General features: G+C 36.2%; 1 protein-coding gene across 1 annotated transcript; it reads left to right on the plus strand.

The window, feature by feature from the left end:
- The first annotated feature begins 433 nt into the window (after window positions 1-433).
- LOC145295900 (biogenesis of lysosome-related organelles complex 1 subunit 5-like) lies at window positions 434-25,778 on the plus strand. The gene is made up of 5 exons (XM_080141662.1): window positions 434-726; window positions 9,252-9,334; window positions 11,917-12,046; window positions 15,709-15,764; window positions 25,490-25,778. Exons 1-5 carry the CDS (start codon window positions 702-704, stop codon window positions 25,637-25,639), a joined length of 444 nt encoding a protein of 147 aa, XP_079997788.1. The 5' UTR covers window positions 434-701; the 3' UTR covers window positions 25,640-25,778.
- Window positions 25,779-26,007: the final 229 nt, after the last annotated feature.

Consider the following 26,007-nt stretch of genomic DNA (forward strand, 5'->3'; position numbering starts at 1 on the left):
TGGGGGGTTGGCCCAACCGGGGGCGGCTACGCACTCAGCCGCGCGCTGGTGCAAAAGAGACGCCAGCGCATGTTATCGACTCTCGCCACGAATCTTTAAAACAATATGGCGGCTACATTCTGTAGTGCGTTGCGTCGCCACTGGCGCGTTTAACGTACATTTAATTTAATAAAAAAATATTTGAAAAATAATAAAAATGATATTTTTTTCTGATTTTATTTCAGCCTTTGGGTCTAATAATGTGTTTTATATAAAAATAAATAGGGTTTTTTTCATGGATTTATGCCTATCAAATAATTTACGCCGCTAAACTACAAATTAATAGTTTGATTTATTTGTAATATTTTTTTTTTTTTTTGATTATTGAAAACAAATTATTAAAAACATTCAGCATAAAATGTAATGAGGAACTGTTTTTTGATGAACACCGGTTGTCAATTTCCCGATCTCAAAAATCGGATCTATCTGTAATTTGAAACTTTCTATCGTATCTTGTCGAATCCTCCATCACATCTACTTTTAGCCTTAAATATTGCAATTTAATTTAAAGAAATGAACTTTTTGTGAAAATCAATCGAATTAAAACACGTACAATTCGAAAAACAAAACCGGAATTGACATTTATTTACGCGTTCACTGCGAACTCAGCATTAAAACCAGTTTCCGGTTGTTTAGCAGAAGATATTTTCATCCCCTCCTCCATGGCTTTCGATCTCGTTTTTAAAGGTAGGATAAGACATTGTCTGATTCTATTAATTCTCCTCCGATTACCGTGTGACTATGTAACAATTAACTGTGTACATGGGCTATCTTCAAGTTTAGTCACCCTGTGTCTACAATGCTTTGTACGGAGCTGTCGATTGCAAAATGAAACGATCTTTTTATTATTGTATTTTTTAAAATAAGCAAACGAAGAAAAAAAATTGGTTGTCAATTTATTACTTTTGCACTTATGTTACCGTGCTGAAATAATATTATTTTAAAAGTCATTCTTAACATGGGAAGGAAAGGGTGTTTTGTAAAAATGCACTGGGGACCATCCGAGGACTTACCTTTAAGAAGTTGATTACGCGAAGGTTGAAAATAAGAAAATACCTTTCAGAATAAACGACCCCAACCTCCCTATGTTAAGAACGGCTTTCGAAATAAAAACCCTTTGAAGGTTGGACAAATACCTCTAATTATACCCAATGAGGTCAATGTGCCACATGACCTAATTGGGTATAATTAGAGGTATTTTTACAACCTGCCCCAAAACACCCCCAGCCTCCCCATGTTAAGAACGGTTTTGAAAGCCGTTTTTAACATAGGGAGGTTGGGGTGATGTACATACCCGTGACGAAACGGAAATATCATATTCCAAAACTTGCATAAATAAGTAGTTCTATTTTTATAAAGATAATTAATTTAAAATGAGTCGCTTTCAAAGCCGTTCTTAACATGGGGAGGTTGGGGGTGTTTATACTATGCTGGGGCAGGTCGTAAAAAAAATACCTAATTAGATTATTTACGATTATGGTTCAATAAGAACTTGGTTACGTGTGACTTGAAGACAATGATATGATCAGACCAGCAGAACAGAGTTCCACAGGCGAGAATTTCTGGGAAAGAAGCTTTGTTCATAGAATCTATGTTTAGGTTTAGGCACCAATAGAGAGGGGATAAATTTATTGACAGTGATTTTAGCTAGGCTAGTGTTTTTGTGAAAGTGTAGCAGTCGACAATCGCTACAAACAGGCAGAAACTAATTCTCACGATTCAAGATTTGAAATCCATTTCCTAATGGCTTGTCCAATCTCACAAGCCAGCTCTCTATCACGTGACAGAGTATATAAAAAGTGAAATCTGAAACTCTCAACTTTTTTTTCTTGCTGCTTGCCCAGCAGTACACATTGCCTGGGGTTTCAGCCCCAGGCAGAACATGAGTACTACAAGCTAAGAATGGCTCTTTTCTATTATTTATTTCCACATGCTGTACCCACATAAAATTTATCATTCTACAGGACTACTCTCATCGACACAACTCACAGTCACCCACAACAACAAGCAAACAACCTGAAGACTTTGCCCTTTCTTTCTCCTGTAATGGGCTTCCTTTGCCTCGGCTACTACTAGCTATAAACACGTGTAAATGGAACTGAACTGTTCTCTTCTTCAACCAGCCGGCATGATAGTAGTTCTATCTTTACACGCGAACACTTCAACCTACTAACCAGTTTCTCTCTTGTATAACGAAAAGGACAAAATAAAGTTTGTTTATTAATATAGAATGAAACTCCATTGCGTCATCTCTTTTCTATAAAAGATTGGCAAGGGGGGTGCAGTCGAACATTTGTCATGAAAACAGCGATAGAGCAGTGATGGGCCTGCAGTGTCTCTTTTCTGGGAAAGAAGTTGCAGAGGAGAGAAAAGGGCATCGCCAACTTGATTACAAAGTCTGTTTTGAACTCTGTCAAGACAGGATAGGGGCTTTGAGCAATTCCTGCCTAGATGTGGTAACAGTACTCAGTCCCAGGACGTACTTGGCTTTTATGCAGGTAGAGAATTGCATTAGCAGTGAGATATCTACTGGAACGGTAGAATAATCCAACCATTTTTTGTCCAGAATTCCACCTATATTTGAAAAAATAATAATTAAAAATCTGTATGATTAGAGGGCGGCAGTACTAGGGGTCTATCTTCAAAAACCATTTGCACCTAGCTTAATCTCTTCATTAGGATGATAATAGATAGAGAAAAAAAGAATTTTTGAAAAAAAGTCATTTTTGGCATGTGGGGGGGCTTTTTTTGACGATATCCCCCCCCCCCCGGGGGCCCAAAATCACCATTTGCAGCAAAAAATTTACATTATGCAAAATTGCATGCACCTAAACGTCCTAAATGGATACAAATTGGTATAGATAGTTGAGACTGATGATTTCTAGCCATTTTTGAGGCATTTTTGGGTTTATAGGATGAAAAGAAGGGCCAAAATGAGCCGAAATTTGCTCAAAATTACCCGAAATCTTAAAAAATCAGCTATTTGGCTACTATGTTACTCCTAAAACGTCCGAAATGACTATGAATGGACTTAGTTGGCTAAAACTTACATTACCCCATAATGTCTAGCCATTTTTTAGGCATTTTTAGGTTCCTAGGATAAAAAGAAGGGCCAAAATGAGCCGAAATTTGCCCAAAATTACCCGAAACTTAAAAAATCGGCTATTTGGCTACTATGTTACTCCTAAAACATTCCAAATGACTATGAGTGGACTTAGTTGGCTAGAACACACTGCAATGGCAATGGCTTCTTGATAACAACACTGCAATGGCTTCATAATAACACTGCAATAGATTCTTATTCTATTCAACAGAAATTCATGAGAAGAAATTGTCCAAGAAACAGAAGAATGTTGATTACGTTCTCAACCTGGCTAAAACCTGCAAGCAATGGGGTGGTCCGTGTTGTTCTGTTGACGAGCTGAAAGAGGTATTGAGAAAGAATGGCGACATTGGCAAGAAAATTGTCAAAACTGAGCTTTCCTTCTACATTCACACTCACAAAGCAGATCGACTGCATCGACCTGAGTTATTTAGGCTGATCAACATAGACATGTCCACTCAGCTCGAAAATCTGTCCGTTCTCTTGTCCAACGAAGACAACAGTGCAAGCCAAAGCAGCATCGCAGAAATGATATTGCCAACCAACGACGATGCCTTGAAAGTGCTGTCAGACGATCCAAAAGAACGAGAGCACCAAATCTACCAGCCTAACAAGATGTGTGTGAGTGTATGGTATGAGGGTGAACAGACAACCTGGTACATTGGTTTCTTCACTTCGATTAAGGATGATCAAACATTTGTTGTGGAGCAGCTGGTCCGGGTTCAGAAAGGTGCAGATCTGATGTGGGTTCATCCATCGTCACCCATTCTGGAGGAGGTAACCAGTGACCAGGTTCTGCGCTATAAGAATGGGAAGTTGCTCGAGGTGAAGGGAAGTTGGAACTATGAAAGAAAAAACAAATTCACACTGAAGAACAAAGATGAGATCAATAAAGAATTTGAATCATTCATAACGTATTTCAATTAATTGTTGAGATGATTTATTGTTCTATTCCAATTGTTAACTATTACTCTTTTATTACCACCTCACAATTTTTCTAAAACTCGATGCCTATCAATGGTGACACATGTCCATCTGCAGGGATGCCAATTGACTTATGGGTAGAAATTATGGGGTAATGTAAGTTTTAGCCAACTAAGTCCACTCATAGTCATTTGGAATGTTTTAGGAGTAACATAGTAGCCAAATAGCCGTTTTTTTAAGTTTCGGGTAATTTTGGGCAAATTTTGGCCCTTCTTTTTATCCTTGGAACCCAAAAATGCCTCAAAAATGGCTAGAAATTATGGGGTAATGTAAGTTTTAGCCAACTAATCCACTCATAGTCATTTGGAATGTTTTAGGAGTAACATAGTAGCCAAATAGCCGATTTTTTAAGTTTCGGGTAATTTTGGGCAAATTTCGGCTCATTTTGGCCCTTCTTTTCATCCTATAAACCCAAAAATGCCTCAAAAATGGCTAGAAATCATCAGTCTCAACTATCTATACCAATTTGTATCCATTTAGGACGTTTAGGTGCATGCAATTTTGCATAATGTAAATTTTTTGCTGCAAATGGTGATTTTGGGCCCCCGGGGGGGGGGCACTATCGTAAAAAAAGCCCCCCACATGCCAAAAATGACTTTTTTTCAAAAATTCTTTTTTTCTCTATCTATTATCATCCTAATGAAGAGATTAAGCTAGGTGCAAATGGTTTTTTAAGATAGACCCCTAGTACTGCCGCCCTCTAGTATGATGTATGTACCGTGACGAAACGGAAATATCATATTCCAAAACTTGCATAAATTGATCAAGTAGTTCTATTTTTATAAAGATAATTAATTTAAAATGAATCATGGGAATTCGTAGGCATTACAACATAAATCTAGTATGCCTTATTGTTGAGTTATCCCCTTTTGTTCCTTATGTCTAGAATCCTTTTTCCAAACTTCAATTCTTGAAAATGTTTGAAATTTAAGACTTTAGCAGAAATTAGTACAAGAAATAGAAATTCAAGGAAATTTGCTAAAGGTTAATGAATATGGATCGAATTTAATGCAAATCTGAAATATTTTAATATTAAAATGAAGGGATTTTGCCTCCTAAAAACAACCTTTACCTCAAAGAAATTGAAATTTAGAGGCTATTAATTACTTTGTAATAACAATTGTTAAAATTTCACAAAAATCGAAGTTATCTGAATTTTCATGAAGGGCTCCTTACTACCCCTTTTTACCTCTTTTGTATAAAACTAAATTAAACTAAATATGGTCAACAATGTCTATCATTATGCCTAACAGCTATGTTTCAAAATTTACAACGATTGGTTAATTAGTTTAGGAGTGAATTCTATGCATAAAAATCCATAACTTAATAGGTTCCCCATTAACTATTAAGCTTCAGTCCTTCTCCGATCGCATCCTTGTGTTTGTTTTACCTGGGTTTGACCTTTACTCCTGATCTGAAATGGAACACGTACATCAGGTCTGTTGCCAAGGACGCTGGGAAAATGGTGAAATCCTTCTATCGCTCCAGAAGATATCTCACTACTGATGCAGTTCTCTATCTGTATAAAAGCCAAGTACGTCCAAGGATGGAGTACTGCTGCCACATCTGGACAGGAGCTGCTAAAAATAACCTATCCTGCATTGACAGAGTACAAAATAGACTTTGTGGCTTAGTGGGGATGCCCTTTTCTCTACCTTGCAACCTCTCTCCCACAGAAGAGACGTTGTGAGCCTATCTTTGCTTTATCGCTATTTCCATGGCAGATGCTCGTCTGAGCTCCAATCTCTAGTCCCCTCTCGCCAATCTTTTATGAAAAACACCCGTCTAGCTGAAACCACTGTCAAAAATTTTCCCCACTCTTTATCTGTGCATAAATCAAAACATAGATTCCATGAGCAGAGCTTCTTTCTTAGAAGTGCACGACTGTGGAACTCTGTTCCGTTTGCCGGTTTCCCACCTGAGTACAACTTGGATGTCTTCAAGTCCAACGTAAACAAATTCCTGACAAACCGTCCCCTTAAGTAAGACACTCTATCAAATCTCCAATACTAATGATTACTACGATACTATCCCATTGATTACTGTATACGCAATAACCCTTATCCCCCAGTGGCTTCTGGGCCTTGATAAGTGGTGACCTCCATGTAAAAAAATTTTAAAAAAAAAAGAAAAGTACTTTCACAGAATGTACTTCAATGAACTTACTGAACTTGTACACTCTCAACATAAATACTTTTGGCAAACCCAAGGCTGCTGCAAGGAAAGTGGGTTCCCTCTATCATGCTAGAAAACTACTCACACCTGAGAGTATCCTATACCTCTACAAGGCCACCATTCATCCATGTATGGAGTATTGTTGCCACATCTGGGCTGGTGCGTCTACCACTAGTCTCTCCCTTTTGGATAAGGTCCAAAAAAGTCTTCAATCTAGTTTGTCAACATCTTGTTAATCTTTCCTAGGCATGGTCCCAAATAGTAGCCCTTTATGTTCAGATGGTGATAAGCCTTGTTAGGAGTGAATGTGAGTAAAAGACAAATCCTGACTAGCAGCAAAATCTCACCCTTTCCTAATAGAAGGCCCCAGATGCCAGAAAGCTGCCAACTGTAATAGCTTTCTTCCTCGAACTGCTTGCCTTTGGCATTCCTTCCCTGCTTTATGTTTCCTCGACTCTGTGAACATACAAAAATTTAAACGTAATGTGAACAAACATCTTGTTGAACAAATGCTCTCCACTTAGGATGCTCTTTTATAAATGTGACTCCTAATCACAGTATCTCCTTAAATTTCATAGCAACATGCCTTGTTTTGAGTAGAAAAATGTAAAAGAATAAAAAAACGCATAAGCCTGTACTCATAGCTAACTTGCTATAAATAGCGATACATTATTGCATTGTATTTTTGTTTTTCATAATTATAGTTTTCAGTCATGTGGACATTTTGTTTTTGTAAATTGGTGCATTTTATGTTCTACAATGTATTCAAACATATAAACTGTCCAATTTATTTATTCAAATATACAAAGAAACATTCCAATAGTAATTCCTCCTATTTTTCTTTTTATTCCACCCAAAGTGAACAGAAGAGATTACAAATTATATTGTTGCTAGCAGGACCCGGTGGAACTATGACACTAAACCAGAACAGATTTGTTAAAGGACCACCTCTCGAAACAAATTAAAGTACGGTTGTTAGTAGGGGCCTCAATCAGCCCTGGAAAAACTGGGAACTTTTGTTTGTTCAAATTTGTTTTTTTTTTCCTTTTATGATTATCTTTAAATAATAAATTTTTAAAGATTTGTATGCGCTTATAACAAATTCTAACCATTGAAAAAAAATATTATATTGTATTTTTCAGAAATAAATTTAAATTTTGCAGTTACTCAATCACATTTTAGTGATTTCACCTGACACCACTGCCGTTGCATTTTATATTCTTATTGCTGGGCCAGATACTGCTTCAGCAACTTCTAGATTTTCACGGCTCCATAAAAACTCTGTACTCAACAATTTCTCACAGTTGCATTTCTCTAAGCATCCCTTTTACCTCATTCATTTGTTGCTAACACTTGATAACACGTGTTAGGATGGTAAATCGTGAATCAGAAAAATCGGAACATTTAGAGGTATCGGAATCAGAAAAAAATGTGACTATTTTCCAATGCCAAAACGATTCTTTTATTTGTATTTTTTTTTATTTGATTTTGTTTAAGGTAAAATCTTCTGCTGCTGTAATTAATGATAAAATAATAAATATCTATTGATTTTAAACTATCAAACTATTTTTAAGGCTAAAATCGATAGCGTACAAGTGTATTTTTATGTTTTGGAAAATATATGCATATTTAACATGTGTTTTTACAGGTGGAATAACAACACTATAGTTAAATATTAAGAGATTTATAAAGAATCGGAATCGGGAATTGTATCAGGATTGGGAAAAATATTGGAATCATCCTAACAATACTACATTATCATTTTATAATAAATGCACTTCTCTCCAACGATATCTTTGCCATCTGTTTAGCTGTCCTGAATACTTCAATCTTCTGCTCATCTCTTCATATCTGTACATCTGGTTTGCTCAGGTGTATCGTTTAAAAAGTTTCCGGAGTTCAACAAAATAATTTCCATGTTCAACAAGATACACCTGATGAAGGTCAGTTTACATCGGCCAAAATGTGACTATAACAACCAAGATGTGAATATTATAGTTTGGATTATCCAAATATTAATATAAAAAAAAATTTTTTTATTACATTTTCACCCCAAGCAAGGCACAGTACCACTTTGATGTAAGGGGCTACTATCTGGGCCATAAGTTGCAGCGATAATATGTAGGGAGTTGAGCAGCAAGATGTCTGTTTACATTACACTTGAACTTCTGCATGTCAGTACAGTTGAGGAAGCAGGAACCCGGAAGGGAATTCCAAAGTCTAGCCATTCTGGGGAAGAAACTAGAGTAGAAGGCTTTCTGACATCTGGGGATCTCTACTGTGTAGGGGTGGGACTTTGCTGACTGTCAGGTTTGTCGGAAGTATTTATGTCGAGCAGATAACAATTATCAGTGTTCATTACAAAACTTCCGGAACATTTATTTTTTATTTAACATCATGAATTAATCACATGATATGGTAACTCTACGGCATTCCAAAAGTAATGCCTCATATTTTTTATTCTGCCCAAATGGATCAGACAGGATCGCAAATTGCATTGTTATGATGATTGAACGTATGCATTCATGATCTGGAAGTTTCATCTCTCTGTTGCAAATATTGATGGTGTGAGACTCTAAGAAAACAATCTCTGCCATGGATATATGTAACAGAGCTGTGTCATTGAATTCCTTTCAAAAGTGAATTGAGAATGGTGGTGACTATGTAGAAAAATAAATTCTGTTGCACAAAAGATTACACATTTTTATGATACCACTCCCATTTCAGTTTAAAAAAAGGGTGAAGGTTTTATTTTTAGAACCACCCTTGTATTTAGCATTCCAGGTGTGGATTATTTAAAAGTTTGGTAAAAGAAACCAGCTATAGAGATTAAAATGTAAAAGGAATTAGATTCATTTTTCAGTGAGTTCTTGAATTAGTTATTTTTGAAAAGGTGCATTAGTTCTTTTTGAAATTCTTACCAATTGTTTTGTACATTTTTGTCTTCCAGATTTGGGTGAACTAGAAAGCCGTCTTTTTGATCATCGCCCAATTTTGCAAGGAGATATTCATTATTTTCTCCGCGAATTTGAGGTAAATGTTTTATTTTTTCTCACATGGGGGTCACCACTTATCAAGGTCTGAAGGCCACTCAGGAATAAGGGTTATTGCGTGTACAGTAATCAATAAGGTAGTATTGTAGTAATCATTAGTATTAGGGGTTTTCTGTCTGTATTATATTCTGAGAACTGTGATATTTATTAGAAACTAGAAGGCCTACCCAGCATTGCCTGGGGCAAAAGTGTAATAGAACTTCTATCCCTTTCTCCCATCTCCACCCCTATTTTCCTGCTCCTTTCCATACTCCCTCTTTCTCCTTAACCCAGCCCACTCCTCTCTCTGGACATACACACACACACACATAATTAGTATCAGCATAACGGAAATAACTATATGAAAAAAAAATAGAGTTACTCACCTTTTTATATGATAACATTAAAAATCATGTTAACATCTTGATAACATTAAATGATAAAAATGGCAATTTGATCAGCAAAGAATGAATTTTTTTTTTTCTGAATTTTATGCATCATTTTTTCTGGAGTTATGTCAATTTAAAATAATAACAGCTTTTTTTTTTTTTTTTTTTTTTTTTTTTTTTGAGTTCTTTTCAACATGCATAAAACAGCAATTTTTCTTTTTTTTTTTTTACAAAATTTTGGTCATTTTCCTAAAAAAAAATTTTTAATCACTAGTTATTGTGAATGTAGGTTAATGAGAGGAACAGATTATCTTGAATGATAAATATTATAAGAGAAAAATAATGAATAAAATTTGATGACGTTGGACTTGAAGATTACTATGTTGTAGCCCTCAGGGAAGCAATCTTATGGCAATGTGTTCCACAGGCAGTCATTTCTTAGATAGAAACTATTTGTGGTAATTCTGTTTAACATTCGGCACATGAAAGAAGAAAAAGTGTTTTGCAGTTGTGGTAGGAAGACGATTTCTTGCTGTGAATGTTTTACAAAGAGGAACCAGAGATGAATACTCGATCAAGTACTTTCAATGAAAATAAATTATCACCTCTTCCATAAGAAAATAAGATCAGATCTCAGAGACTGTAGGGAATATGAGAGATCATCACCCACTATATTGCGAAGTTGATTTTGTATTCTGTCAAAGCAAGGCAAGAACTTCCCATTTGTGGAACACATTGCTAAGGAACACATTGCTTCAAGGCTACGACATAGTCTTCTTCAAGTCTAGTGTCAATAAATATTTGTCTAGTTATACTCTTAAGTAATCAAATTTTTGTTTTTTTCCATTCATTGTTTTCAATCTTCTCCTAGTATTATTCATCAACAACTGTCCTCGAGTGACTTTTGGCTTTGGTAAGTGATGATTCATTAATATAATTTTTTTTTTAAGTAAGGATGGGGTGCTAGTACATTCTATGCAACACATAAAGTATTTTATTTACCTGTCTGAAGATATTGGCTTCCTGACTGAAATGCACCAAACCCTGATGTTATTGTTTTTTTCTTTTCCGCTTGAAAAACTCAATCATGTTCTGCAAAGCCATGAATAAAAACAAGAATTTTTCTTTACAAAGCAACAAAACTAAACACCAAGAATAAATATTTGAAGAAATAAAGAACTTGAAGCATAATAACTTTTTCCCCAAATTATGAGATTCAGCATTAAATAACCCAAAAAGAGTTGATATGCCATAAAACAAAACAACCAATTTACTTCCTCTTCGGGAGGTTAGACACAAGGTCAGGTGTTGGTTTAATGAAAGTGTTTATGTGAAAAGAACTGGATTTTTACTTGACTCACTTAGATTTACAGTTAGTGTCATTAACCACTTAGCCGCCATCATCCCCTTTCAACACATATATGTTTGCAACATATAAATTATGAAACATAGTTAACAGATAAACACTATAAATTCAGTATAGGAACATCTGTTACAATTAGTTTCACTATTGTTACAAAAATGTGTTTGAAAATTTGAGTGTGTAATTTTTTTCACAAGTCAAAGACTTTTTCTGTGGAAATAAATAATAAAAATACAAATATGTCATAAACGACCACCCAACTTTTTATTTTATTATTCATAAACTAGTCGATACCCGTTCCTTAAACAGTGTTGGTACAGTACTTCACTATGTCAGTTTCCCGTCTTTACCTTGTTCCAATCCCTGGTTCCTCCTTGTAAGCCATTCACAGCAAGAACTCGTTTCTCCATCACAGTTACAGAGAAATTTCCTTTCTTCCTGCATGTGTTTAACAGGGAACTTTTGCAAACAGTCTCTATCCAAAAACTTCCCATATCTGTGAAACACATTACCATGGGATTACTTTCCTGCTGATTATAACACATTTGTCATCAGTGTAATAAAAATGCATTGTCCTCATAAGTATTAAAATTTTGTCCATTGCATTCCTCATTTTCAATATTCTCATAATAGTTTTCATCATTCAAATGAAAATCCATCCATCTCATTAATCCTTATCCTTGAGTGTCTTTTGGTCTTAATAAGTCATTATTCATTTTGTAAAAAATGTCAGTTTTTATAATATAAAGCGAAAAGAAATAGAACACTATAAATAGATGTTTCCTATTTTGATTAATAAAATTTGCATTTTCTTTCTTTTTTTGTGTAAAGGATAAGCGAGGTCATCGTGATATGATAACCCTTGAAAAATGCACTGAGGAAGTCTCCTTAATGCAGGATTTGTACCTGCCAGGCTGCCTGCAACAAGCAGAAATCTGTCTGACAGACATTGCTGCCAAAAGTAAGTAATATTATTTGGCTTGTATTATTTAGATTAATTGGACAACTGTTCTCATCTTAAGTGTTATCTGCACAATGTTTTAGTTGATGTAATCTCCGACTTTCGTCAGATGGAAAAGTCACCATGTTTTGACAGGGAAAAAAAATGGGGGCAGCTCTGTACTTTAAGGTTTTGAATTTTTTGGATCTGGTTGGAAATAAGTTTTCATGAATTCTAAAGATAATTTAATTGATTAAATTTTTAATTAAATCCATCAACTAATTTTAAATTTTTAGAAACCTAATATTTCTAAACTAAGATTGTTGGTTTCAGTATGGTTAATCGTGTGTTACTCATTTTTTTAACCAGATGTAGTTTTTTTTTTAAATTATTTTTTGATATGTTATTATGGCTGATAGGAGATAAAAAGGTAGAGGGAAGGAGGGGAAAAAGGGTAAGGGAGGGAGGGAGGGGGAAAATCGAAATTGTTTATATCATATATTTTTTCTAATAAAAAAGCAGGTGAAGAAGAAAACTTGAGTCGTCTCTAAAAGGGGATTAAAAAGAAATGCTAAATATGTGATGATGTTGCGTTCATGTCTTTAAAGCTTAACTAATAAAGGGAAGGAGAAAATTGAAGTTCTTTATATGTGAGAAGAAAAACAGACATGGTAAACTGAAGAACAACTCTAAAAAAAAATGGGTTAACTATTTGGCATTATCTCCCTTGAGAATAATGGGTATTCTTCTTCCTCTATCCTCTATAATATAAATCTCACCTGTCTGTTTAAATGTATGTATGTTTGTATGTCTGCCTAAAACTTTCGATAGAGGCGACCGATTTTTATGAAATCGGTATCGTTTTGAAGCTCGACTTGGGACGACAAATATCGAAAAATGGCTAAAAACATTAATTCCTTCACCCTCAACTTTTCTACAGGGAAAGGTCGCTTCTTTCGCGGATATTTTGGAAAGTCATCTCCTCTTTTCGATTGACTAGCCTTAATTTAAACATTCATCACTTCCGGTTTGGCGATGGGCACAACAGCAAAGACGTCACTTTTTTATTCACATTCTTTTCCTCCTTCATGGGTTCGAGCTTGCCTGCCTACTCCCACTTTTTTTTTGCTCAACACACACTTCCAAACACCCGGGCAATGCCGGGCACCCAGGCTAGTTTCTAATAAAAATGCAGCTGAGAAAGGGGGAAATCGAAATTGTTTATATGTGAAAAGAAAAATAAACATGGTAAAGGGGGGGAACAATTCTAAAACATGGGTTGACTATTTGGGATTATCTCCTCTGAAAGTAATGGCTAGTTTCTAATAAAAATGCAGCTGAAGGAAACTCAAGTGGTTTCTAAAGGGGGATTAAAAAAAATCTAAATATGCGATGAAGTTGTGTTCATGTCCTTAAAGTTGAACTGGGTTGTTAAAGTATATGATTAATCGTAAATGGATGATAAAGTTCCTATATGTCGCAGGTTTTAAACTTATGAGATCATATTTTTTTATTGTACTTAAACATGGTAAATGTGAATTTGTAATTAACGGTTCTCATATAGTATTAAGTTCAACATTGGGGAGACTTAAAAGATTGTTTTTACTCAACATCTTTGAGTCGTCTTACTTTCCATAAATCTTTTCTGTCTATGATTTTTACTTCGTCTCACAATGGGAAGTGAATGCATTTTTCTCTCCATATGTGGTCTGCCATACTTGATTTTTCAATTTTTCCACGTATTATGGCTTTTTTGGTGTTCGTCTAGCCTCACTTTTATGTCTCACCTTTGTAGAGTTTTCCACATTTACACGAAATCTCATACACACAGTTTTTTGTCATGAGTCTTTTGATCGAGGGTCTGACTCGCACCAGGTGTTTCCAGAGTGTTGAGTTGCTCGTGAATGCTGTCCTGATATCATATGGACTGCATATTTTTCTTAATTTTCTCGGATAGGTCTTTCGTGTATGGTGTGCAAAAACATGGTGACTTTTACACCTGATGAAGATCGGAGGTTACATCGACCGAAACGTTGTGTAGATAACACTCAAGATGAGAACAATTGTTCGATTAATCTTAATAATACAAATATTCATACCTCCTCTCAAAAGTTCAGAACTGAAATAATCATTTGGCTTCCCAATAAGTTTCACATTTGTCTTTTCATTAAAGAATGTAAGATAATGAGTGAAAGACAAAATGAGCCAAAAATTCTGATGGACCTTATTTTTTAATTTTGTGAAGAAATTGGTACTTAAGTAGAATAAGGCACATGTTTTCGTCGGAATTATCCAGGCAATTTTTGTAACAAAAGTTTCATGATTTGTTTTTGTGCAAACGCTGGCCAATTTTTTCAATGAAAAAATATTCTGTTATTATGAACATAAATCAATGAAAAATTAATTTAAAAAATGAAAACAATAATGTTTTTTGTTGTTACAAGGAAAATACAATAAATAATTATTGGATAAGTTTTACTAAACACTGTAAGGTAAATTTCATGAATAAATATTTTTTGAATAACAAACAAATGATAGCAAACAGAAAACAAAATTTTTGATTTGTCTTATGATTTTTTTCTTTTTTGATGATTTTTGTCAGGCTAAGGTTTGGGCTGTGATGTTCTCTGCTGTCCCATAGTTTTTGGATTCATTTTTTTCTTTTTTTCTAAAGCATAAGTTTGAGGTGCCCATCATTTAGATCTCTGCATTTCTTGAGGCATGACACAAATTTGTCCATGAAATTTTAACAAACCGACAGAGATATGATCCCCATGATGGTCCTGGGTCACTATGTATATCTCTGTCTTTAAAGTAGCCCCTGAGAAAGATATTTGTGAGGCCAAGGTTTGGGCTGTGAAGTGCTCACTCAAAATCAATCTTGAAAACTGATCATACAGATCCCAAAGTTCTATCTTTCTGAACTTTTTAGATGAGGATTGATAATTCATATTATTTAGATTATTCAAACTATTATTCTCAGCTCGAGTTTTATTTTCATAACATTTTGGCCGATGTAATCTCTAACATTCTTCAAGTGTATCTTGTCAAACTTGGGGAATCTTTCTGCCAAACTCGGGAATCTGTATAGAATTTTAAGGATTAAATAAAGGGTTTCATTCTGGAAATAATAGGAATACAAAGTTCTATTTCGGCTAATTCCTGAGACATGTTTCATGTGTGAGAACTTGTCCTATCCTGCTGAAACCAGAACTTTACAAACAGTGGCAGGTGCATGCTCTGCAGCTACTTTTTGTACTCCTTGTTTGAGACTCTGCTATGCTATCTATCAACTCAGCTTTACACTTGGAGCATTTTCAGTGGCTTGAACGATTGTCACTAGCTGCAGAGAGATGTTCCGTTGTCCTATAGTTCTTGAAATGGTCCAATAATTGAATGTTCCTCTTGAAGGAAACTTTTTCATATTTGAACACATGCATGAAAATGTTCTGTACTTTCTTAAACAAGCTCATCCTGTAGTAAAGTTTGATGCAGTATATTCTTTGATGGAGCTCCTATTGAGGGCTAGTTGTGTTCACGAGTGTTTCTGCAAAATGGGTGTGCTTGATAAATTGACAAAGGATAGATGATGAAAAGTTTGCATGGCGCCCGTATTTCCTTTAGCTCATCATTACACCACATTTTCATGTCATTTTCAAACGGTATTTATCAACATTTTACAGCAAACATGGCAACTCAGATGTGTGAAAGAATTTGCACCAAAGAACATAAAACTCAGGTAAGTCTTATCCATTATTATACAAAATATGAGTTAATCAACGTTTGTTTCCATAAAGATTTTTTTATTTACACTAGTGACACAAATACATGCTAAAATATACTTTAGTTTTGAATTTGAGTTTTGTTTGAAAAAAAACTGTTTTAATTGTTCGGATTGGATGTAATTTCTAATTAACTGAACAAGTCACCCATCTATCTATCTCCCTTAGCTATCTACACTGCGTGTCAAATTATTAATGAGATAACATTTTTTTACCAGCTTCTGAAACTTACCGGTAGTTTCATATCAAAAGCTTCGGAAATGTTGGCAATTCTGAGCTGCACGTACTATGAAATTTTTGTACTGTTCCGCATAATCATAATTGTTGAATCCACAGTATTTGAGGTCAAATTATTAACAAGGTAGTTTGTTTCGTCAATAAAATGGGTTGTAAAGGTGGTTTGAGTAGTTCTGAAGAGTACTATTACAGAACAGCTAGCAAAATGTAAAACTACCCTCAAAATATCGAAAATGATGGGAAGGTATCATCAAACTGTGAAGAACTTTGTCAAGGACCCTACAAAGGTACGTAAGAGGGCTGATAAATGTAAATCTAAATTAAACGTGCAGTTGTTAGGAACCCTGGACAGACAATTTGAGAAGTCTTTGACGAAGCCGGATTGAAGAATGTCTCAAAAAGTACTCGATGTCACCTTCTGAAAGAAGTGACAAAGTCTGTTAAGCCTGTGACAAAGCCTCCATTAAAGCAACGTCACATACAAAACCGATTGAAATGGGCTGAGGACAACATGAAAACGGATTTTTCCAAAGTTTTGTTCACGGATGATGATGACTTGGGTTGTGATTATCGGAGGTACTTTTGTTGGTCCATGGAGAGTCCCAGAAGGCGTAAAAATGACGTCAAATGCTTACATAGCTTTTCTGAAGAAGCACTTTCAACCATGGCTGAAGAAGTAAAGGTTGACGTTCAGAAGAACCATTATTTTTATGCAGGATAATGCTCCCTCACGTGCAGTAAACAAAAGCAAAAAGTATTTATAACAACTGGGGTTCTCTAGGCTACATAAGATGGAGTGGCCTGTGAATTCACCAGATTTGAACCCAATTGAGAACCTTTGGAAGCCACAATCCTAGTAGATGGAGAGTCAGCTGATGGTCTACTTGTATTGCATCTCTAGTATTCTGCATAACCACTTGTTCCGCACTCCTACCTAAACTGAAACTCTAAAAAAAAAAAACAATGATGACAGTACAATCTAAAATTATGCTTAAACCAGGACAAAACTCAAACTAAACCAAATTGCCTCCACCCTTGAGGCTTGCATTTATGAACATCCGTGGACTTAGAACTAATTTAAATGACGTTCAAGCATTTCTCCTAACAAACACCCCGGATATCTTAGCACTAAGTGAAACTAACCTACACTCCTCCATCCCCTCCAACTACTTTAACATGCCCGGATATCTCCCACTCTGCCATAAGAACTCTGACAGACATATGCACGGGCTTGGAGACTATATTCGAAATACCTTCCCCTTGATTAGAGAAACAAAACTAGAATCTGACGATCAAGCCTTTATGTGCTTTAGACATAACATGCAACATAACATTAGTTACTTTTATTTTCTCTACCGCTCTCCCTTGACCCAGGACTGTACCCTAATAAACAAAGTCTCTGACAGCATAGATACAGCATTTTCCCTTGACACTAGCGCACAAGTGCATGTATTTGGTGACTTCAATGTCCACCACAACAACTGGCTTGGATTTTCTACTTACACAGAGGCAGCTGGTAGCACAACACATAGCTTCTCTATATCTCATTCCCTATCACAGACGGTTACGTTTCCAACACGTTTCCCTGACCAGCAAGAACAACACGTATCACTTTTAGATCTGTTTCTGACCACAGTCCCCGATGATTGCGTTACAAATGCCCACAGCCGACTTGGAAATGCTGATCATGTAGTGATAATAGTTGAAATCACACTAAACTCTAGAGCCAAAACAGAAGAGCCATTACTCAAAACGAGATATTATAAAAAGGCTGACTGGGAAGCCATCAGGTCTTTCATCAGAGACGCCCCATGGTGAAATATCTTCTCACTTCCTGCTGAACAGTGCGCACATGAGACCACCGAGTGGTTCAAAACAGCAATTGAAGCACATGTTCCCACGCGGAAGTTTTATAGCAAGCCCCACTCTCCCCAATGGTTTACTTCTAATTGTGCAGCTGCCATCGCACAAAGGCAGCATGCATACTGCAGATTTAACCGACATAAGTCCAGTTCAAACAGACAGAAGTATATAGAAGCCAATAATAACTGTAAGAAAGAAATAGCGACAGCTAAGAGAGAATTTACTGAAATCACCAAAAAACGCATTGAAGCACAGAAATTGGAACCAGTGATTTCTGGAAAATCTACAACAGTGTAGTAAATAATGGGCAATCAAAAATTCCCCCACTAACCAACAATCATGAGGTTGTTTGCTCAGCAACCGAGAAGGCTAACATGCTTGCCAGTCGGTTCGCCTCAAACTCCACACTGGACCCTGCAAACCACCCCCTCCCTGACTTTCCTTTGCGGACAGACACCACACTAGACGATCTGGAAATCACCCCATCTCAGGTGCATGCCATCATAAAAAATCTTGACATTCAAAAGCATGTGGACCTGATCTCATCCCGGCTGTGCTATTAAAAAAGTGCTCCGCTTAAGTAGCGCTGGTTCTCTCCAAACTTTACAACAAATGTCTTAATGAATCTTGCTTTCCTGCCTGCTGGAAAACTGCTTCTAACCGACCAACAATACAGATTTAGGCAAGCCCGTTCCACATCAGACATCCTAACTGTAATCTCTGAGCGTATATACCATTCACTTGATAAAGCGAGATGGCAGAGCGGTAGCTCTAGATATATCTAAGGCTTTTGACAGGGTATGGCATGAGGGTCTTCTCAAGAACATCAGATCATACGGTATCACTGGAAGAATACATAACATAATTAAATCCTTCTTAGATAAGAGAAAAATCCAGGTTGTCATCGATGGTCGTACATCCAAACAATATGATATGAATGCGGGAGACTCAGGGGTCTATCCTTGGACCTCTACTATTTCTAATGTTCATAAATGACCTCCCTGACAAAATTGTCTGTGAGATGGGTATATATGCTGATGACACCACTCTCTATAATTGACACGACAGGAAAATAAATGAACACATATCTAAAGAAATGGCAAAAACACTAGAGGATGACTTCCGATCTGTAGTAGAATGGGGACAAAAATGGATGGTTACATTCAATGCTGCTAAGACTAAACTTGTTTCCTTCAATAACAAGAAACCTTTTCTACCACCAATAGCAATGGCCAAAGACTCTTTATCTGAAAGTACATCCTTTAAACTCCTCGGCCTAACGTTCACAGGAAACATGAGTTGGAAAAATTACATTGAGAGCATTGCCAAATACGCTGCGAAAAAGGTAGGTTCTCTCTACCGTGCTAGAAAGCTACTAATGCCCGAAAGTATCATGTACCTCTATAAGGCCACCATTCGCCCATGTATGGAGTAGTGTTCTCATATTTGGGCTGGTGCATCTGCTACTAGTCTCTCACTCCTAGACAGGGTTCAAAAGAGAGTTGCCAACCTAATAGGTCTTGAACTGTCATGAAAGCTTCAGCCTCTGTCCCATCGACGTAATATAGCATCGATCTGGCTGTTCTACAAGTATTTCAATGGTGAATGCTCTGACAAACTGCAAGCACTTGTGCCCCCTCGACATAAGTACCCCCGACAAACCCGACAAGCAGCAAAATCCCACCCCTTCACAGTAGAGATCCCTAGATGTAAGAGAACCTTCTACTCCAGTAGTTTCTTCCCCAGAACCGCTGGACTTTAGAATTCCCTTCCGAGTTCCTGCTTCCCCAACTGTACTGACATGCAGAGGTTCAAGTGTAACATGAACCGACATCTTGCTGCCCAACTCCCCATATAGTACCCCTGTAGCTTATGTCCCTGATAGTAAAAATGGCAATGTGCCTTGCTTGGGGTGAAATTGCAATATAAAAAAATTAAAAAAAAAAAAAAAAAGTAATGGGAATATTGTTTTTTTCTCAACCTCATTAAAAACTTGACACACTGAAATTAACAGATATTCCTATCTTCTGCCATAGTTTCACTAATACTGCTTTAAATACTTTTATTTTCGGACTGGAGTAGCTGAATAGTATTGTAAGCACTTTCTCAAAGTTTCATGGATTTTTATTCACTCGTTCCTTAAATATTTTTAAAAAATGTAAACTCGTTAATAATTTGATACGCAGTGTATGTATTTCTCTCATCCTCTCTCCCTCTCTTGATTTAACTACTCTAACATTTCTTAATGTATCTGTAAGCATTTAGAGAAAGAGTGACGTTTTTTTGTCAGCACTGTCATTTAATTTACATTAGATATTTGTAAATTAGATAACAAAATAATATTAATAATAATAATAAAGAATAGTAATATTTCGGTATATTAATAATAATTAATAATATAGAAGTAAAGAATTTTATTATTTTTACTTATCCTTTAAGACATTCTTTTTGCATATGTCGCAGTTTATGAATTTCCAAATTAAATTAAAGTAGAATAAATAGTAATGGCGGTTGTAATCCGACGGGTCATGGGTTTTGCTAATTATGTAAGACAAAGCATGACATCTGCTCCTGCTGATTCTCTATTTATGTTTTTTTTTTGTTTTTTTGTTTTTTTTTACACAGTGATCACCACTTATCAAGGCCCGGAAGCCACTCAGGGATAAGGGTTATTGCAAGTACATTACGTTAGTGTGGAGATTTGATGAAGTGTTTACTTAAGGGGGCGGTTCATTAGAAATTTGTTAACATTGGACTTGAAGACATCAAAGTTGTAGTCCAGTGAGAAGCAGGCAGACGGAACAGAGTTCCACAGGCATGCAGTTCTAAGAAAGAAGCTTTGTTCATGGAATCCGCGTTTTGATTTAGGCACAGATATAGAGTGGGGGAAATTTTTCACAGTGGATTCAGCTAGACGGGTGTTTTTCGTGAAAGATTGGCGAGGGGGGACCAGAGATTGGAGTTCAGACGAGCACCTGCCATGGAAATAACGATAAAACAAGGATAGGTTCGCAACGTCTCTTTGGGAGAGAGGTTGCAGGGTAGAGAAAAGGGTATCCCCCACTAAGCCACAAAGTCTATTTTGTACTCTGTCAAGGCAGGATAGGCTGTTTTTAGCAGCTCCTGCCCAGATATGGCAACAGTATTCCATCCTTGGACGTACTTGGCTTTTATATAGATAGAGAATTGCATCAGTAGTGAGATATCTTCTGGAGCGGTAGAAGGATCCCACCATCTTTCCAGCGACCTTGGCAACAGACATGATGTACATGTTCCATTTCAGATCAGGAGTAAAGGTCAAACCCAGAAGCTTGTCAAAACACGGGGCCTCACCCAGATGAGAGCCATCCATCACAATTGATGCCAGATGGGGATCAGAGCGTTGATGATGTAAGGATGGGAGTTTGGTTTTGGATGCATTAAAGGTAACCAGCCTCATCTTCCCCCACTGAACCACGCGCTCGAGATCAGAGGAGAGAGAATCAGAGAGAACTTTGTCATTTACAGCCTTTGATGTGTTGCTGTAGATGGTCGTGTCATCAGCATAGATGTCAACGAATGATTTAAGTATGTGTTTAGGGAGGTCATTGATGTAGATCAGGAAGAGAGTTGGGCCTAGGATTGACCCCTGAGGGACTCCAGCATTTATATTGCAGGCCTCCGATTTTTGTCCATCTACCACTACTTTTATGAGCCTATCGGAGAGAAATGATTTAATGATTGAGAAAACATTTCCAGTTATACCGTAGCTGGAAATCTTGTGAAGTAGACCCTTATGCCATACCTTGTCGAAGGCCTTTGATATGTCAAGAGCAATTGCCCTAGAACGGAAGCCTTTGTCAAGAGATTCAGTAATCCTGTGGGATATAACCGTTAGCACATCTGCGGTAGATCTTGCAGAGCGGAAACCATATTGTGTGTCACTAAGAAGGTTATTCCTGCTGAGGTGGTTGACTATTTCTCTATTTAATATGGATTCCAGCAACTCACTCATAACACACTGGAGAATTATTGGTCTGTACTGAGAGGGAGATGATTTATCACCTGAATTCTTAAATACAGGGCAAACTGATGAGGTCTTCCCGGGTGTTGGAAAGCACTTCTCCTTAAGGCAGCGCTTAAACAGTTTCGTATATACGGGAGCAAGTTCTGGTTGAAGCTTTTTTATCACTATAATTGGGATGCCATCAGGGCCAGTTGCTTTACTGGAATCTAGGTTCTTGATTAGCTTGGCGACCTCATGCACGGATATTTGTATATTACCTAGCTTGTTCTGTGTTATAGGAGGAAATATGGGGAGTTGATGGCCTTCGTCGCATAGGGTAGAATTAGCTGCAAAGTTCTTTGCAAATAGTTTGGCCTTGTCTGACACTGACGAGATGACCTCTGGTCCATTGATAATGGTTGGGATAGAACGCACACTTCTGTTCAGGATCCTATTTGTTATTTGCCAAAATTGGTGGGAACCAAGCCGCTGATCAGCTACCTTGGATTTAACAGACTGGGCATATAGCTCTCTTGCATTTTTTATTACTCTTTTACAGTGGTTGCTGGCAGTCCTGAAAGCAGCTTTAGTCTCAGTGCATCTATTACATTGGTAGCTATGGAAAAGTGATTTCTGTGCGCGATAGCAGCAGCACATTCTGGGGAGAACCATGGCTGGCTGTTAGGTTTTTGTTGGAATTTTTTAGATGGTATGAATTGGTCTATGCCTACAATTAACCATTCGGTCAGATCTGATACTATAGAGGACATTTCCTTTTTAAACATGGAGTGCAGAGGTAAATCAGATATGAATGTACGGAAGCTATCCCAGTCAGCCATAGAGTATCGGTATACAGTACGGTGGAGAGGTATGTCTGGGGGCTTCTTACATTTCATTTTTATCTTAACTGATACGACGGAGTGGTCGGAGGATCCTAGAGGAGAATGAACGGAACATGAACATAGCTCAGGGGAAGTTGAGAGAAAAAGGTCTAGGAGGCTTGCATATTGACCGGGTGTATCAGGCACACGGGTGGGTTCACGAGCAATCTGAGTGAGGTCATAAGCAATGGCAAAATCATGACAAAACCTCCCCTCATCATCTGTCTTATTTGAATGGGTCAGCCATTCCACGTTATGGACGTTGAAGTCACCACAGATGTGGATGTTAGCCGAGGGATGTGAAGACAGTATGTGGTCTATTTTCTCAGATATGCTCTTAAAGATAGTAACTCCGCTGTTGTGAGGCCTATAGAGGGCAAATATAAATGCAGTGGCGTTAGCAAGTGCAACCCTGAAGCATATATAGGGTAAATTAGGATCTTCTTTAGAGATATCCCTGCCACACGGGAAGCCATCCTTAATGTAGGCACATATTCCATGCCCATGGCGATCTTGGGTGTCAGATTTAGCTGTTAAATTAGAGTATCCGTTAATTATGAACTCATCTAGGGAAGTGGTTGGCCCTATTCCAGTTTCACTTAGAAATAATATGTCCGGTTTCATCTCCTGTAATTGGGTTTCAACCTCTGGAAGGTTGGAACGTAGACCCCTGATGTTGGAGAAGGAGACCTGGTAGTAGGGGTCTACGTTGGAAGATGGTGATAGTCATTTAAGATTTTTAGTGAAAAAGAGGAGGAGGAGACTGATGGGGTGATATTCACCAGAATTCTTAAATAATAGCACCACAGAAGCAATTTTTAATTATTTTACAACCGTTTAAAATGTGAAAGGAATTTTGAAACATTCAAATTATCAGATAGTGTCATTTCTGGTATTAAAATTCTTAACAAATCCTCATGTATTAAAAGATTTTTAGTTTTAAAAGCTATTTGCATCCAATAATGTATAGAGATTAAAATGACATTACCAAAATCAAATTATTTATAGCTTCATAATAATTTAGTGATGAATCGGTGAAAAAGAAAATGATAGGAAAAAAACTTTCACACAACAGTGTTAAATTATTTTTTACACCTATTTTTAAAATGACTCTGTAAACTTAACTTTTCATTGTATGTTCAAACAATGTACATGACATTTATAGTATACTAGCAGGCTGCCCGGCCCGGCGGTGCCTGGTCATAAAATATGCATAAATATTATATTTTAATTAATGCAGAATTCTTATTTATTATAAACAGAAATACCGTAGGTAATAAACGTAATGTTAAATTAAAAAAAAAAAAAAAAATGGAAAGAAACTTAGATGTGCATGAGAGTATTATGTTTTTTCTAAACATTTTACTTCTTGTAAGTAAAAAAAAAAAAAAATACTCAAGCTGAGATTGAAACCAAAACCTAAAGACAGTGAGTCAACTATGATAACCATTAGGCCAGCTTGGCACAATCTTTAAAATGTATTTTCAAACCTACTTATTCTTTATATAAGTAATCTGTCATGTAAACGATTCACGCATGCACATTCTTGAAACAGTTGAAAGATAAAAATATGATGATCCCCCCCTCTCATAACAATTTTTCAATTTTGACTCCTTAGCAGACCTTTTTTCTGGATGAATGCTTATTAAGAAGTTTTCTGCATGTCTGTATACCCTATATACCAAATTTAAAGTGTGTTGATCAAAAATTTATTGAGTATATAGGTTGAGAAGTATCTTCATACACACACGCATTCTCACTTTTATAGATATGTAGATAAGGACTATCAAAATAAATTGTAACATTTGACTAATTTGCATATTGTGATGGCGGCCATCTTGAATTTATAATGAGGATGACCATTCACTCATAGAAAATTATCTTCTCACGCACATATTAGTCAATTGCTGAATTAATTGTGTATAATTGTGCTGGTGTGTTTTATATTGCAAATAAAACCAGTTTTGCGTGTATCGTCTTGTATTAGAGATGGTATATTTCTCCTAGTGTTTTTACTAAATTTTTTTTTCTTGATTATTCTTGTGAAAGTAGTAGGAGAGAACGTGAATGCCTACTAGATATTATTGTCCAGTGTCTGTGCTCTCTTTCTGCAAGGTTTTTCCTCAGGATTACCTGGGATGAGGATATTTTTTCTCTACAAGTAAACCCTAACTAAATATTCAAAATCACATGGTATTCGCAGCTGAAATAAGATTGCCTCAATATGGCTAACCAACATTAGCTTAGACAAGAAATGGTGCAATTTCTCAAACTGATGTTGGATACTTCACCAGACTAGATGAATTTTTGTTATGGAATCTGGTAAGATCAAGAGATTGCAAGAAAGATATACAATAATACAGTTACCTGGTCGATAAGTGAAAGGAAAATTAATGTTCTTAACTTCTTTACTAACCACAACATTTGAAAAGTAAACGAGAACTTAATAGAACACTAAAATATCTTTATATCTTATATAGAGATCAAGTTTTAGCATAAAAAAGAGATTCTTTGATTTCTGAAGACTTCGATTGAAGTAAAATGAAACAAAACATGGTAGGATTGTCACAGTTTTGCAACAGTCATGCTAAGTGGCTTAATAATCTTAATTTTAATAATTTGTCTTTTTTTTTTCTTTTGTACAGGATTCATATTTTTGCATAATCTTTTTTAACCACGACTCTAGCTCTTGTTTCTGTTTTTTTTTTTTTTTCAGACTGACTATTTACAAGACAGACGAGCGAAGCGCGGACAAGAATGGGTTGATTTTATGACTGAACAATACAAGAAAAGTGCTGAAGTGGACAAAAAACATGAAGCAGAAATCAATGCATTGAAATCTATACTTGATAAATCATTATCGTAATTGTTACTGTTGACAATATGGAAACATGCAATCATATCTATACCCATAACTTGCTGTACTGACTCGGCGTTGGCCCGGATTCATTACATTCCAATTACTTTTGTAAATATTTCTATTCAATAAACAAGCGTTTTTTTTTGTTTTTTTAATGCTTTTTTTTTTTGTTAAGTATCTAAATTGAAAATGACCCTGGTGTTAATTTAATAAGAAAAACTAAATTTAAATAAGGAAATTATTGAAAAAAAAAAAGCAAAGGAACGATAGTTCTTACTAAAAAAGTTATTTCTCTTAACTGATCTTTCTTTTAAGGTAACTATTTAAGAATTTTTATGTTAGAAAACTATGTATTGTATCGCACTATTTTTTAA

This window comes from Euprymna scolopes, chromosome 16 (assembly GCF_053919585.1).
Source record: "Euprymna scolopes isolate OS-2025 chromosome 16, ASM5391958v1, whole genome shotgun sequence".
NCBI lineage: Eukaryota > Metazoa > Mollusca > Cephalopoda > Sepiida > Sepiolidae > Euprymna > Euprymna scolopes.

What these genes read in the sequence shown, in the direction of transcription:
- LOC145295900 (XM_080141662.1), top strand. Translation starts at nt 702, where the DNA reads ATGGCTTTCGATCTCGTTTTTAAAG. An exon ending in ATTTTCTCCGCGAATTTGAG is followed by an intron (nt 9,335 to 11,916) that starts GTAAATGTTTTA and finishes TTTTGTGTAAAG; the next exon opens with GATAAGCGAGGTCATCGTGA. An exon ending in GACAGACATTGCTGCCAAAA is followed by an intron (nt 12,047 to 15,708) that starts GTAAGTAATATT and finishes AACATTTTACAG; the next exon opens with CAAACATGGCAACTCAGATG.